The 18,966-nt window shown below is 40.9% G+C and overlaps 1 protein-coding gene across 2 annotated transcripts; it reads right to left on the bottom strand.

Moving 5' to 3' along the window:
- Nucleotides 1-561: 561 nt before the first annotated feature.
- LOC104933490 (uncharacterized) lies at nucleotides 562-8,895 on the bottom strand. 2 transcript variants are annotated; one of them, XM_019266724.2, is made up of 6 exons: nucleotides 8,015-8,895; nucleotides 5,901-6,115; nucleotides 5,541-5,750; nucleotides 4,471-5,027; nucleotides 4,056-4,147; nucleotides 562-3,143 (listed from the first exon to the last, which is right to left on the bottom strand). In XM_019266724.2, exons 1-6 carry the CDS (start codon nucleotides 8,648-8,650, stop codon nucleotides 3,051-3,053), a joined length of 1,803 nt encoding a protein of 600 aa, XP_019122269.2. In that variant the 5' UTR covers nucleotides 8,651-8,895; the 3' UTR covers nucleotides 562-3,050. The 2 variants fall into 2 exon arrangements, with proteins under 2 accessions (XP_019122269.2, XP_027139532.1); XM_027283731.1 differs by having other exon boundaries at nucleotides 3,078-3,181.
- Between the last annotated feature and the right edge of the window lie 10,071 nt (nucleotides 8,896-18,966).

The following is an 18,966-nucleotide window of genomic DNA, read 5'->3' on the forward strand; positions in this document are numbered from 1 at the left end:
TGGCCTCTCAACATTAAGGCCATGAAAACAGATGCAGGCTACATCACATGTATAGACACAGCTTCAGGTTACACAGTGACTCACAGCTCAAATGCAGTTAGTTACTGTAGCTACGTAGGTGGTTAGATCCTCTGTAGTATATTTTATACTGTCACACAGTAGTGCAAACACATCACAGCTTATAGTGCAATCAAAATATCATGACACTAAACTGAAACTGCTGCCGTTAGCGTTCCGCTCAGCTGGCACTATTTCACCCTGGCAGTTAATATCATCCCATTTGTGAGCTGACTTGAATGCACCTTTAGTCCACAGCTGAGTCAGGCTGAGCTTTATCGGGGAAACCAGTGAGTGAGCTTGTTAAATGAAAAAGAAGCTCCGGCTAGCTGACAAACAGAGGACGGATTACTATAAAACACACACTCGTACACACACACGCACACACACACTCATGCACACACCACACACACACACACACCACACACAAAGGTCATCTCCTAAAAAACATGGCAGACTTCAAATAGTCATTCTGACACAATATATTATAAACCTTTACAAATAAAAGCTTTAAGGAGTTAGAAGCGTTGCTCAATTCATAAATATATGCAGCAAAAATACAATACAATAAATCTCTCTTTTTAGGAATCAAGACGGGACATAAAAATATGTAAAAATCTTGACTTAGACTTCAGGAGTAGACAATCTGATTCTTTCAGAAATGCTCAAGTCGCTTGGCTAAAACATCAGAGCCACAGATCAATCAATCTATCAATCCAATGCAACATTTGTCTGTATTTGACTCTAAGCACCATGTTCACACTTCTAAAGCTAAAATGACATCCATCAAACCGCCCTGGTGACATGGCAGCTCATTATAAAGGTGTGTTCAGACTGAATTTGAGTTATTAATATGCATTTGACATCTGCAGTGTTTTACAGTCTCTTTACAGCTAATGTAATGACTGGCTAGCTAGGTCTCCATCCAGTTAGGCTACTTGTGATTACACTAGGAGGGCAAAAAATAGCTTAAATTAAATTTTTGTTGTTGATTATTTGTTAGTACTGTAAAATCAATATTACCAAACAAGCTGTCATTTTATGCTAAAAGAAACACTGCTTCTTCTCAGCATTATGGATGTGCACTCTGGCCTGGGCAGGAATGGATGGATGGGAGATCAGATTCACCCCATGTGTTAGTCAGCTGACCTGACTGGCAGTGACTGTGCAAGTTATGAACATTCTTCAACTTTAAGGAAAGACCTCTGCATAAAGGTAAAGCAATTTTAGCAAAGTCTATTTGTACTGAGACTGATTTTGTTAAGTTGATGAATTCTCAGCCATTAACTGATCAGTTTGAAAAGCGATTTGTCTGCGCATGTGTGCGACAGAGACAGTAAGCCATTTTATGTTTATTTTATATTCATAACAGGATCTAGTTTTCTTGTGACTCATATTTCATGGCAGTCTTTAATCACATCATTGTAGTTGTACTCCAGAGGTGCATTTCTTCAGGTTTCTGGGCTATGATGGCCTATTTGTCCAACATTTTATCTTTGGTTATTTGATGCAGAAATAAAGCTTTGTATTCTCATGATGTGTCTTTTATTGCATATGTAATGGTTTTATGTTTTGTGGGTTCTGATTTGTTTTTTTTTATTGAAGAAAAAACACTGACCCTGCTCACAAACTCTGTGGAGTGTCACTTTTGGAGTTCACTTTGCATTCAGTCTGAACACACTGCTCTCACATCCTGTTCTTCTCTCTGGCATCCATACTGGATTTTTTTTTTTCTGTCACCAGTAAATTTTAATGTAACATCAGAGCCCTTATCCAATGAGTACTGTCTTAACAAAGGGTTACTTCTACATGGCATTTTTTATGTTGGGAATTACAATCATATGATGGAGTGCAAAGAAATGACTTGTTTTCGGATTTTAGGTTCAACACCTTCATCACATGCTGTTGAACGAGCAAAGAAAAGTAGCAGCTGTATTTTTTCTTTTCACGTTGTTTATAAGGAGCTCATAACACCGTACCCCGATATGGAACTGTATCTGGGTTACAACTGACCTCCTGTGTGACTGTGACCCAAATAGTACTCAGTTAGCAGAGAGCACTGTTTAGCCAACATGGCTGACGTGGAAACCTGGAACATCCAAACTCCCTTGATCAATGGCTTGTTATAACATTCCACCAAGGCAGTGATTTTCAAAGTCTGGGATAGCACATTTAAAACACACGAACAGCAACGTGCTAAATCATTTTTGCATATTTTTAAATCTCTGCTATGCATAGCTACAACATTTCGAAAATGCTGTATGCTGTGAGTCACTTTAAAATATATTAAAGGAATATCTGAAATGAAAATGTGACTGCCCAGAAAAAGTTTGAAAATCACTGCACTGCAGTCATTAAAAATCAATATATATATATCAATAAACAGTTGTACTAGGACCATAATTAACATCTATAAATCAAAGTGCTGTAAATATTAAATATTAAAGGAGAACACCACAGATTTTGACATGTGCTTCCAAAGTTTACATAAAATATAGGCCACCTGTCAAAAACAGTGATGTCTGTTATTATGATTGCAATTGTATACTCCTACTTATTACTGTGATACACCTCCTGGAAATATACCTCCACAAAGGTTATCATATATAGAAGGGAAATGTTTAAAGTGTAACATGGCAGGCAGTTCCACTGTGTCGTACTGTTTCAGACTTCATGCAAAAGACCAGTTTGACTCTGAAAGCATGACTTCGACTTTTCCAGCCGTCAAAACGTCACAGAAACACAAACTATGTAAATCTTTAAATCTTTAAAACCAATCTCAATGAACGAAAACAGTCCTCTTCTCCTGTGGCATCCCACAGGAAACAGATCCGTGACCCACTGGCACTAACCCAGAGTTCTGACAAACATAGCAGTAGACATTAGCTGCTGACAGAAAAGGACTGTATAAATTGTCTGAACAGAAGGAAGAAACTGAGGCGTAAGATTTCATTTTGGCTTTTAAATGGCTGACAGTTGAGTGCCGCAGTCGCTCACTCCTTCTTCTGATTGGCTAACAGGGAGGCCTCCCATCGCTGCGCCATGGTGTTCTGTCGTCGTGGCACGGAGGAGAGGGACGGGGGGAACTGGAGGGAGGGGGGGAGATTCAGCTAAACCACTGGAGCTACAATGGGTCATGGATAGATGGATGGTTTCATGTTTGGATGGATCATCAGATGGATGGAGTAACAGAGAAACAGAGGATGGGAAAGTTGGAGGAAGTATTGAAAAGATAAATGTATGAGTGGAGATGAACAAAATGAGCTGAATATGAATATCTTTGCTAAATTGTGAACCAGTAGATTCAAAAATTAATCAGTCCAACTGATTAACAATTTAGAAAGTTCACAATTAATAAAGGTAAGAAATGAATGAATGAGTACAGGAAGAAATCAATTACCAAACAAGGAAATTATAAAAGAAAAAAACTGAATATGACTTTTTAAACTGTACTGATACATGAAGCAATTAAACAGCACACAGACAGCTTCATATCTGCATGTTTGTATCAGGAGAGATATTAAATGTGTAAGTGAGGAGAATGAAATATTATACGTTTGTCAGGTGAGCTGGTGTAAGAAGTCGACTGTTTTGTTGTCAGTATGTCAGTGTTGTGTCGTCAGCTTCTTAAAGATTGTTGTATGTTGTACTTATTGTAAAGCCTCTGGAGGCTCTATTTTTGATTTGTGAGCCCTTTAGTCCAAGTCTCAACCAAGTCCCAAGTCAAAATCCCTGTTTCAACCAAAGCTAACATATTGATTATTGATTGTTTGGAATCTCCTCTCGTAAATTTTGATTGATAAATAGATGAATGTCAGGTCGTACTGCTGATATGGGATTAAGCGCTTTTAAAACTCGATTTGTCCTCTCAGTTAATTGATAACCATTTTCAGAATTTTGATACAGAGGATGCAACAAGGCCTTTGTCTGTGTGTGTGTGTGTGTGTGTGTGTGTGTGTGTGTGTGTGTTCATAATGTATGTGTATTTATCAGCCAACCTTGTGATCACAAGACAAACTGGATCGTTCCATTTTGCGGGTCCTGGAGGGGGACGATGGGGAGGAGACACATCTGTCTGAAACCTCTGGAACTGGAATGAAAACAAAGGTTATGAAAAGACTATTTCATCATGAAGGAATAAAAAATAACATATCATTTAATAATATTATATTCAAGCATAAAGCATATTTTCATAAACAGTGTGAAATAGTGAAATTCCGTTCTGTTGGTGAAAACACACCATTGTCTGCAAACTGATAATACTGGCACTATTTTGACTCCCTATAAATTTACAGGACTAAGACGTCAATAAATGGCGTGGAGTACACTGACATCAGAAGGTAGCAGCAGTTCAGTTGGTTTGATAACTACAACACAACAGGACTGTTTTGTAGGCTCCATGACTCCACGTACCGTTGACGTTATCGCTCAGGCCCGGGGACACCAGCACAGTGTCGTACCTCTCTCTTCCTCTCCTCCACTCCTCCTCCCTCCTCCTTCTCCACATCTCCTCCCTCTGCCTCCTCCACTCCTCCTCCCTCTGCCTTACCATGCGGATCTCCTGCTCCACCAGCGACTGGCTGCTGAGGGAGCGTAGCTTAAAAAATGGATTAGACGAGAAAGTGCTCTCCTGGGTTTCCATGGACACGGGGGCGGAGCTCAGGCAGAACTCGGAAGCACTGCGAATGATCAGATTGGAAGTTTCCACCACGATGACGTTGGCGGAAGGTGTCGAATCCAGACTTGTTGGCCAATCGGAGAGGCCTCCGATGGCAGTGGAGAGTAGGCGGCTCCTGGAGGCGGAGCTGGAGCAGTCGGGCTCCAAGATAATGACGTTATTGGCCGTCATTTCATGGTAGACAGATCGGGGAAGGGAAGAGGGGCAGGAAGGGGATGGAGAGATGGATAAGGTGGGGGTGCGGCAGGCTGGAGGTCTGGGTGGGGATCGTCCTGTTTGCAGAGTGGATGGTCTGAACAACAGAAAAATAGCAATTAAGTTTCATTTTGGCTCAATTTATCTGGTAACAGTAGATACAAGATCATATCAATACTGTACTTTCACTGTACAGTACAATCCTGTTTAGGATATTTAGTGCAATATTCCATGTGATACATTATCAGCGGATCAAATGGACAGATGTAATTTGAGTCTATGGTAAGTTTTTGCTCACAGTGACGAGATTAATTATCACCTACTCTGCAGTTCCCCCTCAGGTCTGAGGGAATTTTAGCCTCTTTTATTTTCTTTATTTTCATTTTACTCCAACATAAATAATGTCCATGAATTTAGCCATAACAACTTTATAACATTTTTTATTTGAAGCATGTTCTCCAAACTCAAGAACTAATGACATGATAAGCACTTATTAACTACAATGCAGTATTTAACAAATCTTTGTAATTAATGTGTCATCATCAAGTTAATCAGCTGTGTACAATACTGAACAGAACTGAAGTGGCGGCATGGAAATATAAAGAGTTACCTGGGTATAGCCAGGCCCTGTGCAATCATCCCCCTCTCCCTGCGATGTCGCTCCTCTCTCTCTAGAGTCAGTCGGATCTCTCTCTCCACAGCAGTCTCCGGCTCCTCCAGGGGGCTGCGGTATGATGAATCATCCAGGCCTGAGTCCTCTGAACTGGGGGACAGGGTGGAGGACAGAGGGGGCTCCCTTGGCACTGGTGGATGGATCTCCCTTTTAAAGAAAAATTCAAGAAAAATTCAAGTTCAGTTTGTTGCATAGATGAATTCAAAGTTTGAATCACTGTAAAAAGAAAATAATTCTGTGTGAGAAAGCTCGAAAGAAAAGAAAAGTCAAACTTTCAGTGAGTCCTGTATTTCCTACCTGTGTTTGAGTCGGGGGCTGCGGGTGGGGGGGTACAGTGAAGTGTGGGTGCCCTGGAAGCTCCCCTGAGCTCTGAGCCCTGGTTTAGGGATTGGCTGACCCTTGACCTCCTCCTCCATCTTCCTCCACTGCTGACGGGCCAACAGGAAGTCCACATGCTCGGTGGAGACATTTTCACTGTGGGCATCTTGGTGGACACTGAAATCTACAGGAAGCTGATGAGACAGATGACAGTCAGGATTAAACATACAGGTGATGTTTACAGTGTCAAAATGACATTTGAAGGAACCTGTTGTGGAGAATTTGCCGAAGTTAAAGGTCAGTGGTGAGGTCAGGAAGGAAGAAAGTGTTCAGGAGCCTCTGATGTCTTATGCTGTATTATTTATTGACACTTGATCAAGGAGAATTAGAGACACTCTCAAAGTTCATCAGAAGTGTCTGAGTCGGTCTCACATTCTGCCCAACTCATCCTGGTGGATAGACTTTAAACCCAAAGATAACACCACAAATACTATACACCCCAGAATTAGTCAAAGAGAATGTTTTACCCATGCAGGTGTTATTGTCAACACATTATAGTCTGGAGACACAGATGTCTGTTTACGCAGATTGGAACGTCAACAGCAGCTATCTATTATGTCTAGGAAGGCAGCAATAGATCTCTTTGACCCTGGCCACCACAGTGTTGAGATAGACTGGTACCTACTGTTCTCAACCAAAGCCAAACAACTAATACTGCAGAGGACCTCAAGGCCCACATGTGACCTTGTGTTACCTAAGGATAGAAAATTCCATAACACAACCCAACATTGAAAAGCATATAAATACACACACACATCATTACTAACAAACAGAGACCTAATTAAATCTCAAATGTGCTGCAAGATGTAGAACAAGAACACAGAGAACAAGGGAGAGCGTAAAAATATAACACTACCTAACACAAAAACTGGCACTGTCTGTATGTGACATCATGTGGTCCAATATCAGCCATGAATAATCTACAGTGACCTACAGGGGGCGACAACACCCAACAGAAAAGTGCCAGCTTTGTTTAAATATTTAATTTAATATTTGTTTCATTTCACAGACAGACAGCTGTCCAAATTAACCACAGTGGGATTACAAAATACCAGTTTCTCCATAATGTTACTGTAAAAGAGTACCAATGGAAGCTGTAAATCAGACATTTACATTTGTTTCATGTATTAATGTGAAAAAGCTTCCATCAGATCTGCGTTGAGCATCGTGGATAGATCATAGAGCCACGAGGAAACAGCTGATCAGTCATGTGAGTTCTATAAAAATTCACCCCCATTACAGGTAAATTAATGGGGAAACCAAAACTGTTTTTGTACCAGGCTGTAAACATGTTTATTTCTGCTGCGAAGTTGGACATTTTAACATAGGGGCGTATGGAGGCCGACTCACTCTGTAGCCAGCCTTAAGTGGCCGTTTAAGGAACTGCAGTTTTTGCCACTTCTGAGGCTGCTTGGACAAATCTGGCTGTCACCCAACACTTTTTTCTCATCAACCTTGTTTTCAAAAGGCAGCTGTAACAGTGTAAAAGCTCTGATGAACTGACAGTACATGACCTACTCAACAGCAAACAGCAGCCAACCACAGTTGCACATTGTAATATCAAGTCTTATGGAGACTCATTCTGTAGCAGGCCTCAACTGGTCGTTTGAAGAACTGCAGCTTTTAGCACTGCTGCAACGGCTTCATTTCCCAGCCACAGAGGTTGCGGCTTGATCAAAATACACTGATGGAAACACAGCTACAGACATGATGATATCTATCTTCTCACTCTCAGACAAAGTACATACATAAAAGTGTTTACCTATAAAAAAAAGTGCACATAATAGAGATTCACCACCCACTTACACTTTCCTACAGACAAGGTCACACTACTTCCTGGACTGGCACATTGTGCACTCCAGAATAATTTAATATGAATGTAATATCTCGGGTTACTGGAAAGGGCATAAAAGATAAGTGCTATTAAGTCCAAACCAGGTCACAGCTTAAATATCCTGTTTGCTGTGGGGGTAGTAACATTAGAAATGTCTTCAGAAAGTTTGAGCTGTGTTACAGAGAGGGGGAAGTCTTACCCTCCTGTCGGGGTCTGTGGAGCTGGCCGTGGAGCTGACAGAAGGAGACCGCAGGAAAAGATCTCTCCTCGACCTCATCTGCTCTCCATCATCACCATCATCCCTGCCTCCCCTCTCCTCCTGCTCCTTCTCTACTTCCTCCTCTCTCTCCTCAGACTCTACTTCTGTCTCTCCCTCCCCTCTCTTCTCATTCTCTCCCCCTCTCTCCTCTTCCTTGCTCTCTCCATCACAGATGCCATCATGAATTCCTCCACCTGCTTCTTCCTGGTTGTTGACATCATACGGTGCGAAGGCTGCCCACTGGTCCTCCCCAGCGTCACTGTCCGAGTACACGATAGCAAGCTCGGCTTGGAGGCAGTCGCTAAGGTGACCGTCGCTAAGGTCATCTCTGTTGCCGAGGTCATGACCCCAGGCTCCCTGCAACATGGCAGCTGCAGGCTGCTCTGGAGGATCTGAGGTGACAATCAGAGGCTGTGATGATGAAGGACACACTGCGCTGTCAGAGAGGAAGAGGAGCTCTGCTGCATCTGCATCATCCTTCATCTCTCCCATCATCTCTCCTATCCACCCATTCTCTTCTTTAGTGTCTCCTCTTCCACCCTCTGTTTCTCCAATACCTTCATCCTCACCTTCCATTTTTACTCCCCCTTCATCTTCTCCCTCAATTTCTTTTCTCCCGCAATCTTCGCTCTCTGTTTCTCCTTTACCTACATCACTTCCCTTTCCTTTTCCTCTTCCTTCATATTCTATCTCTGTTTTTCCTCTTCTTTCATCCTTTCCCTCTGTTTCTCCTCCTTCCACATTTTCTCCATCTACTTTTTCTCTTCCCTCGTCTTTTATCTCTATTTCTCCTCTTCCTTCATTCTCTATTTCTGTTTGTCCTCTTCCTTCATTCTCTCTTTCTGTGTCTCCTCTTCTTTCATCTTCTATTTCTATTTCTCCTCCCCCATCTTCTCCCTCTACCTTTCCTCTTCCTTCATCTTTTATCTCTATTTCTCCTCTTCCTTCATTCTCTCTTTCTGTGTCTCTTCTTCCTTTGTCTTCTATTTCTATTTCTCCTCCCCCATCTTCTCCATCTACCTTTCCTCTTCCTTCATCTTCTATCTCTATTTCTTCTCCTCTTCCTTCATCCCCTCCTGCTGTCTCTCCTCTTCCCTCCTCTCCCTCCTCCACTCCTCCTCTTTCTGTCTTTTGTCCTCCTTCACTTTTACCTACTTCCTCTTCTCCCTCTCTCTGTTCTCCAATCTCAAAAACAAGATAGTCACACTCATCTCCATCTGTTTTTCCATTTTCTCCCTCTGCAGCCTCCTCTTCCTCCTGCTCGCCCCTGATTGGCTGCTGCATCCCATGGATCTCTGGGTAATGGGGTTCATCTACTCCCCGGCTGCACCAGCTAACCAAATTTTCTCTTTCCAGGTCAGTTAGAGGTGGTGATGAGCTGATCTCCATGGTAACTGGATCAGTTGGCTGTACTGGAGTTGGAGAGTTGTTGACAGGGCTATTGTTGCTGGAGGTACTGTTGTTGTGGTTACCGTCTGTTAGCTCAGGTGTTGTCCTCCTTAGTCCAGCTGTGGCTCTCTGTGGACACAAACACTTCATTATCACCTAAAAAACCTGTGTCAGTTCAGTCTAACATTTATTTAAACTGAGGAACACAACAAGACAACATTTAAAATCAAGATTATACAATTGGATGGAATCAAAATAAAATGAATTTAGGTCAAATAATGAGATACTTTTGTTTTTGTTCAGAAAATCAAATTTGAATTCAGGTCACTAAATCAGAACCATAAAAGTTTGATTTATTCAGAGTTATAATTTACTATCACATAATTGTGACTTAAAGGTCCAGTGTGTCCCCATTTAGGGGGCCCTGTACAATATGGAAGAATTAAATCCATCACCAGAAAGTGGCTGAAAACTGAGGTGCCTAAAATTAAGGATTGGGTCGAAGTAATGTAAAACATTTACATAATGGGAAAATTGACTTTTTTTGAATTTCTGGAATAACTGGGTTGATTTTGTAACACCATTGAGAACAGACTTTATCTGGTAAACGCAATGTATCTTATGGTCCCCCTTGGTTCTTGCTACAAATTTTAAATGTTCATTGTTCACAAGATTGTGTTCTTGCTTTTACAAGAGGGGAATGAAAATGAGGATAGAAGTGAAACTCATCTCTGATCTACTAAACTTTAAACTTTTTTAACTTTGTATGTTATATATATCTGGAAAAAATATGTATGAGATGTAAAATGCTGATGGGACAATGCTAAATGGAATCAATAAAAAAAAGTTAATTACAAAAAAAAAAAAGGCAGAATTGTTATGTTTTGGAACAAACCCTTTTTATTAATACAGACAAACTAAACACTGTCTCAGTGTCTCACTGCAGCAGATACTTTCCAGAATGCACGACATGCACCACAACAGCACCCTGACTCTGTTTGACCAGGATGGAACTGAACCTTCATCATTGGTAACACCTGAGTTTACCTACTATTACATGTCCAAATGGCTGCTGTGAAAAAGGTTCAAATGTCTTCTCTATATAGTACAACTTGATTCAACGTTAGTATTTATATTTATTTTCCTTGCATAAATGGGATTTGAAGAATTTCTTTCTAAACCCACTGTGAAAATTAACTAATTAAAAATGAATGCTCTGTAGAGCCATTGTTCAGTTTACCCATTCTGGGCTACTGTAGGCTCAACATGGCAGACTCTGTGGAAGAGGACCCGTGGTGTTTGTTTATAAAGGTTCATTCTAAGGTATCAAAAACACAACAATTCTTGTTATTAACCGGCTGCGACAGATGGCTGCCCACCATGATCCAGGTTCTGCTCGAGGTTTCTGCATCTTAAATGACATTTTTTCTTTGTGGTGTTGGTGGTGTTGCCATTGTTGAGTCCCTGTAAATAATATTATAAAGTAAGCTCTACATGGAATGTGTCATTAGATAACTCCTGTTATGATTTGGTTTTATAAAAATAAAATGAAATTGAGTATTGTATTCTGTGAGTCCCTTAAACCTGACACACTGGACCTTTCAGTTACATACAGTTCTATGCACATATAGATACACACCCACACATAGTGTAGATTAAAGCAGTGCATATGCCCTGTACATATTTGATGGGCTAAACTCAAGCCTTCATATCGTTTCCATGGTGGCAATGCGTTGGCTGTGAGTGGGTTTGCAGATTATTATGGTCTGTCGTGCCAGGCATGTGCTGGTGACAGACGGGTGGTGTTGCCATGGCAACACTAAGTATAGAAGCAGAGGCTGGCAAGCTGCTAAAGTCATTTCTCTCTCTGTTAAATCACAGTAGGTGAAGAACGATCAAATTAATCACACATCAAACAGCAACAATTCTTAATTATCTATCTGAGTTTGAATGATGAGTTATAACGGTGTGACGACATGGAACACCGGTCTCGCTGCTGGCTAACCCGAAGACATTTACAAACACGAGGGCTAAAATGATTGCAGGACACACGCCAGCCTTGGAAGACTAAATTAGAATATTTATGAAAAGATTAGTAATGCCTCTGCACCGGTGACAAACGTTCATACGTGTCAACAGAAACACTGAATGACTGCCAACACATCTACAACATGCTAACAGCTTCCCCCAATCGGACTGGTTTAGAAAGAAAACTGTGTTACAGGATTGTTACATGTTGCTCAGAGGGCGTTTGAATGGTTTATGTCATCCTCTATATTTATTCTTCACTCAGCCAAAGTTAAATCATGTCAGAAATAATAATTACTGTTGTGTTTATCCCTTGAAACCTCTCTCATTATTTCAGATATTTACTTGTATAAATTTAATTTCCTTTAAACCCTAAATCCTTTAATTTAAACCCTCAATTAACTGTGATGGCAAGGCTCTAAAACTGCAACGATTCGTGGATTAATCAATTAGTTGTCAACAAATAAATCAACTACCACCTAATCTGATAATAATTTATTGCTTTTCGTAGAAAATTCTCTGATTCCAACTGTTTTCTGTTGTCTTTAGTTCTCTGTGACAATAAACTGAATACCTCTGGTTTGTGTACACTGATTAACATTGTTCACTGTGTTCTAATTAAAACGTTGACTGAATGATCGACAGATTCATCAATAATTCAAATGATTGCTAGTTGCAGCCTCACAAAGCTCAATAGGCATTATCTCGTGACAGCTTTCATTTCATGTACATGGCATAACCGACGAGTACCGGATCTCTTTATCCCTCAAGCATCAGTGTGAACCCTCTGTGCAGCTGACTGGATGAAAGCACCACTCACTGTCATAATAAGACATAAGTACACATATAGAGAGCATCAAAGATTCAATATTAACACGTCCATTAGAGGAAGTATAAGGGAGATTTAATAAGTTTGAAAGACAGATGAATGAGTGTAAAGGTACTTCTGCGGTCATCCAGTCCATTTATTCTCAATAGAGACACATTTCCAATTCTTCAGAGTACATATGAGGAAGGATTGCAGAGTTATTAGTTAGGCAGCAGCTCTCAGCTCTAATCCACGCTTCTGATCGCTGCCTGTCTTCATTTGACCTGGAGACCTCTTGGATTATTGGCAGACCTCTGTCACCTCTGTCAGCTTCACTCTGAACTTCACATTTAAAAACACATGAAAGCCAGTTTCTATGGGGAAACACAATTCCCTCTCAAGTGAGTTAACTTCTACTCTCAGACCTGTGATTGGCCCCCATCAACAGCTGGAGGCAACATCATTTAATCAGTGTCTGTGTGTGTGTGTGTGTGTGTGTGTTCAAAGATTACATATAAGCTATGCTGCCTCAGTTCGCATTCAACAATTCACTGTTCTCTTCTTTCCACTATCACATCTCTTCTGTTCATTATACAGTGTAATTACACTGTAATGACAGATAACACTCTGTTCTGACTGTGTGTCAGGTGACTGCTCAGCATAATGTGTTACATAACACAGCATCCTAAAATCGGGCAAAGCACCAGAACCGTGACAGACAAGCGGACATTACAGAAGCCAAGAAAACCGGGCTTTGGTCATATCTCGAGCTAAAGCCAAAGAGCTCGCGCTGACACCTCGCGCTCAAGCTACGTGGTGGTCGCCAAAAAAAAAAAAAAAAAAACATCTCAGCCGCACGAGGAGGAGGAGGAGGGCCACAAATCCCAGGAAAAAAAAGAAGTGCCCTTGATTTATTCTAAAGACGTTGCTGACGTTGATTCGTTCATTTACCTACCAACAGCTTCCAGCACAGCAGCCAAAACGAGATCATCTCCAGGCGGCCGCGGCGCGCGCATTCCTCTCCACCTCTCCCCAACGGCAGCGCGAGCAGCCAGGCGGCCACCCGCTGGCGCGAGGAGGGACGCATACAAGCTTGACGGCTGCTGCGCGCGTCTGTATGTGTGTGTGTGTGTGATGTGTGTGTGTGTGTCTGTATGTGTGTGTGTGTGATGTGTGTGTCTGTATGTGTGTGTGTGTGTGTGTGTGTGGTGGAGAGAGACAGAGGGAGAGAGAGAGAGCGGAAGGATATATCGACCTGTGCTATTATGTTGCCGGTGAATTAGAGCAGAAGAGATAAATTTGGATTGGCAGACTGTTGCACATCTCTCTCTCTCTCTCTCTCTCTCTCTCTCTCTCTCTCTCTCTCTCTCTGTGTGTGTGTGTGTGTGTGTGTGTGTGTGTGTGTCATCCCTCTACCTGCACGCGCGTGCTGCATCCGGCCGTTCCCGCCCTCCAGGCTCTAGCACTGTAAAACATCGCCATCTTAACAAGTGGGCTAGGCCTATAGGGATGCAACGTTCACTTAATTCACGGTTTGATTGGTGGAGTTTTTGGTGACGTTATGCTTTTGTAACACTCATAATACAACAAAATAAAGTAAACTGTTCCAGAATATTCCTTCAGTTCAAAGTATTGTAACAAGCACATTACGTTCACGTTATATCCGAGACTTGGCCCTACTGTATAACTTTTCTACCATCAAACAACAGATTTTATGGCACTAAGTCACACACCACCAACTATTTGACTGATTTTGGTGAAACTGAATCATATTTTATGGAGAAAATGTTGTTTCCTGATGGACAGTGAAGTAAACTGCTGCCAACTGTAGCTGCTGTTAGCTCATGTTAGTTAGTTTGTTAGCCGGGCTACCCGGAAGGTGAGCTCAGAGCACCGGGGGAGTGTTAGTGTTTACTAGTAAGTAATATTAGCTGGCTGCTATGTCTTGTGTTGTTGACCTTGCTTGATGTTAACGTACTCATAACAAATACACATTCACAGCTGTCCATATTTTCCACAGAGATATTACACTGAAACTCTGGGCAATAAATCATTTCTACGAGATGTTGCTTTAAAGTGAGGACAAAATTCTGCTGAATCCAATACCATACAGGCCAATATCCGTCTCATCTGGCATGCTTTCAGTAAATATTGATGCATCCGTTTTTTGTGCTTTTTCACTCATAGCACAGGGTGTGCAGTTTTCCAGACAGAAAGTCGATACGGCAACACAACACAAAACACGCAAACTCACCGCTTAGTGTCGCTAAAACATCTGAATGTCTCCTTTCAACAACCAGTGCACTGAAAAAATAAAGCATGCAGAAAAATTCACTTCACCGTAACATATGTGATCTCTGGTTGACAAACAGTTGTTTCTGACTGGTGTAATAATCACATAGAATGAAAATGATGAAAGAGAAATTATACCACAGCCCCTAAAATGCTATTGCATACTGTCGTTTGCTTGTACTCACTTCATTTACTGCATTTGTTTTTAATTTTTTCACAATGGGATTCATTTTATAACATCATTATAAAAGTAGACCAGATGTTTTCAAACTGTAAGCCGCTCCTCCACAGGGCGACACAAAGGGGGAGATGTGAGACAAAGATGCTGTGTGAGGTGAAAGGAACAGGAAAGTAGTTACTGTAGTTTGGCCAGATGATTTCACCAACGTGATCGTCAGCAGATGGAGCCGTAGCAGTTTATCATTTGTAAAGCAGCTGTATAGGAATATATTAAACATTCTTGCCATCGTTACAGCTAGTTAATTCATGACGTTTAAAGCAACATTGCATAGAAATTGGTATTTTTGTGATTAAACACCCTCAGTTTCAGAGTGTAATACCTGTGGTAAATATAGAAAGGTGTACACGCATATTTGTTCTGATTATGCTGTCAGCCAAACATCAACCAGGTCACCAGCAGCAGACCCAGCAGCAGCTAATATTACTGACTAGTCCAACAGCAGTCAGCCCAGCTCGGCGTCTGTCTTTCAGCCTTTAATTTCACCAAGCTCTCACCAACCACTAAAAGTCAGTCCATGATTTACTCTTGTCCTGCGGCATCTTACTTATGAGACTTTCTCCTCTTTTCTTAGCTTCTTAGCTGCTAAGCTTGGTTATATTGCCTGTTTGCCCAGCTCCAGTTCTGGCACAACAACGGCTCCACACTTCCTATCAGCATTCCCCCGTGTCCTGGGCTTGAAAAACCTACTCTAACACTACTCTACACTAAACACTAACACTCCGCCGGTGCTCTGAGCTCACAGTCTGGGCAGCCCGATTGAACAAACTGAGCTAACATTAGCTAACAGCAGCTACAGTTGGCAGCAGTTTACTTCACTGTCCATCAGGAAACTCTGTAAATCACAGAAAGTTGATGTGGAGCTGAATCAATCATAATCAGTCAAATAGTTGGTGGTGTGTGACTTAGTGCTGTGAAGCGTTACATGCTACTCTTGGGTGATTGTACCTAGAACACAAAGTTACATAGTGCAGCAACAGACATACAGGGCTCAAAATGATTCAAAATCTTTTTTATTTTTTTTATTTTTCATCTGTGTGAGGTAAGGTTACAGTGTCTGGAGACCAGATCACATCTGGCTGAACAGGCCAAACAATGCACTAGGTGCCAGTCACCCTCGATAAGGACAACAGATTAGAGAGAGGCAATCAGACAGACAGGCAGACAGACACTATGGGAAGCAATACCCAGATTTGACCTTGAGTTACGAAGTAATTATTGAACTGCCACCAAACTAGACTGTTGATGTAATGACTTGGACTCTAATCTGACAATCTGTTCTTAACCCTTCATAGTAAATACAGATCTTGGAGTGCACTGTGCAGTCTGGACCATTTGTCCTGAAGATTGAAATTTCTATCAATTTAATGGTAGAGATTACAGTACATGGAGTCATTACGTGGGTGAATTCTAACTGGTGTGTTGTAAAGGTAAGTCTAAAAACACATGGCTGTGCCAGGATCAGGATCAAGTACCTTCATAGAAAGAATAGAAGAAATAATGAATATTTGATGAATATTTGACCAGAATGGTTGAAATGGATTACTTGCTGGTGGCTGGTATTGAGAGGCAGGACTCTGCTGAATCTTTAATTAAATAAATTTGCTACTGCACGGCTCTTCCTGGATTAAAACCATGTCACCTCAATCAGTGATTTTTCAGCAGGTGTTTTTTTTAGCTGTCAAAAGGCAAAAGACCTGTTGTGACTGATTGCTGATTGGGGGGTGGTCAGAATTCACAGCAGACATTTTGACTTGTCAAAGCAGGAAAAGTGGAGGTGGAATAAATAACATGAAAGATGGGTGCTTTACATTTAGGCAAACTGGTTCTAGGGCTCTGGCATTGACAAGTCTATTGTATATTGTATACCACTTTCTGATCTGACACCCTTCCTCTCAGTGCCTTCCCAATCTTGCAACCAACTTTAACCTCTGGGTGTAATGAAGCATGTTTTAGGGCTTCCACTGTAGCCAGCAGACTTCCTCTGCAGTCCAATTAACAACTCGATACACAACAATGAAGAGAAAGACACATTTCTGCTTAATTCTAGACAAATATTCGCATATGAATGCAGATAAGTTAAAAAAAAGTCAACAAATTATTGTCGCAGTCAGAATTTTTTTTAACTCTCCCGTTCATATGATATTGAAGCTTAAGTTATGCATAATTACTGTAAGAGTGTGACCACTTTTATTGACAGGTGGTTCAGTGATACAGATGGCTTGTTTGAGCACCCAGGTGTCATTTGGCCCACCTCTAGGCGACTGATGATCCACATCTTTGCCGATATTTAGATTAGCTGGGAGGCGGAAGAGGCAGTACAGCCAACATGTCGACAGCCAGTGAAAATCTATCACTCAAGTGCTGTCTATTCTTTATACTGTCATTGGTTCCATCTCTTTTGGTCTCCAAAGATTAAAAATTATCATGACTGTTGGGTTTTGTTAATGACACACTCTTTCCATTGTAATTGAATGCTAGTTAGCCCATATTCACAATACCATGGAACTTGAACTGGCACACCAAAATGGCATACAGCCATTATTAATGTTACTTGGTATACCAATGGTTTTGGTTTTGTTTGTTTTTTTGGCAAAATTTCCATGTCTTTGTATGATTCTAAATTGAATAAATTTTGCTGTTGGGCTATTGGTTAGATAAAATAAGTAATATGAAAGAAAGTTCTCGCAACTTGTGACGATATTTTGTAGCATTTGACTTAAGTCTTATCTTGGCCTCGTCAGCCATTTACACAGGTGTTTAAATGATATTAAGCATCTTTAAGTGATTGTTCAAGTCTGAGATAAATACCAACAGGTGACAAATTAGGAAAAAGGAAAATTTGAATAAATAAGTTGAGAGACACAATGATATGCTGTGAATCACTTCTTGGAGCGTGGTGTTAGACAGCACTCTCCAACATCATCATCAAAACTTCAAATGATTGAATATCTTTGGAAAGAATATTGTTGATCCACACTTTGATAATCTATGTTTTTTTTTAAACTTTTATTTGTCACACAATGGCATGTTGTTGCAGAGGTCCTGTATCTGACTGGATCAGATAAAACATATATGTGTGTGATCCTGCTTGTATGTGTTTATATCAAAATGTATGTCAAAATGCTGTGAGTTTTCCAACAGTGTAAATCATTACATGCTTTTTTATGAGTAAGACAAGGTCACAGATGACACTGTGCTGACAGCTCTCTCTCACACACACACACACACACACACACACACACACACACACACACACACACACACACACTCCCTTCCTCTTCATTTCACTCCGTGTTAACATCAACAGTGTTTCCTATAGTCCACACTCACAGATCAATCAAGCCGGGGGATAAAATAATGTATGAACTGAAACCTCGGGTTCAGAGATGAAAGACAATCAGTTAAACAGGCTTTCCTTTTCACGTGTTTGATTATGACACGTGGAACACGAATACGAATAAGGAGCTCTACAAATTCCTTCAGGACACCATGATTGCTCTTCATTCAGGCACCCTTTGTTAGTCCTTGTGAAGATTGTAGGCATACACAACATTAGAATGTCTTACTTAAATGTGACTGGGCAAGATTGATCAATAAACCTGAGAAATATGAATGAACATGTTCAACATAATATCATGCTCACTAAACCCATCAAATGAAATAAATAAAAAAAAAGTCTCCTCTCGCTCTCTCTGTGTATTGCAGAAGATGCTTAATTAAAAGTACATTTTGCAGGCACTGTTGCCCCACCATACAGACCAACTGATGTGACTGGATGAATTACTTTAGAATGATAAATTCAGTCAGTGTCTTCTGAGGTGCTAAAGGACGACTGTCCAACATTCAACTTGTCACAGGTATTCGGGGTATTGTTGAACAAGGACTCTCAAGGAGGAAGCTTGAGCTGGATTCTGAATGACTGACAGCTGATGTTAAATTAGGTCGTTTCATGACTGGTAGTGTTGAAAGCATCAGTTTGATTAGCTGGATTCAACATGAGTTTGTTAGCTGTAAAATGTAAAGATGTATTGTGTTGACTATCTGCAGGTGCATGTTAATATTCTGCAGAAACCTTGAGAATTTCCAAAGTTTTATCTCTCCTATTTGGCTTAATTTGGTTTGGACTTCCATAAT

This window comes from Larimichthys crocea, chromosome X, assembly GCF_000972845.2.
Source record: "Larimichthys crocea isolate SSNF chromosome X, L_crocea_2.0, whole genome shotgun sequence".
In the NCBI taxonomy this organism is placed as follows: Eukaryota; Metazoa; Chordata; class Actinopteri; family Sciaenidae; genus Larimichthys; species Larimichthys crocea.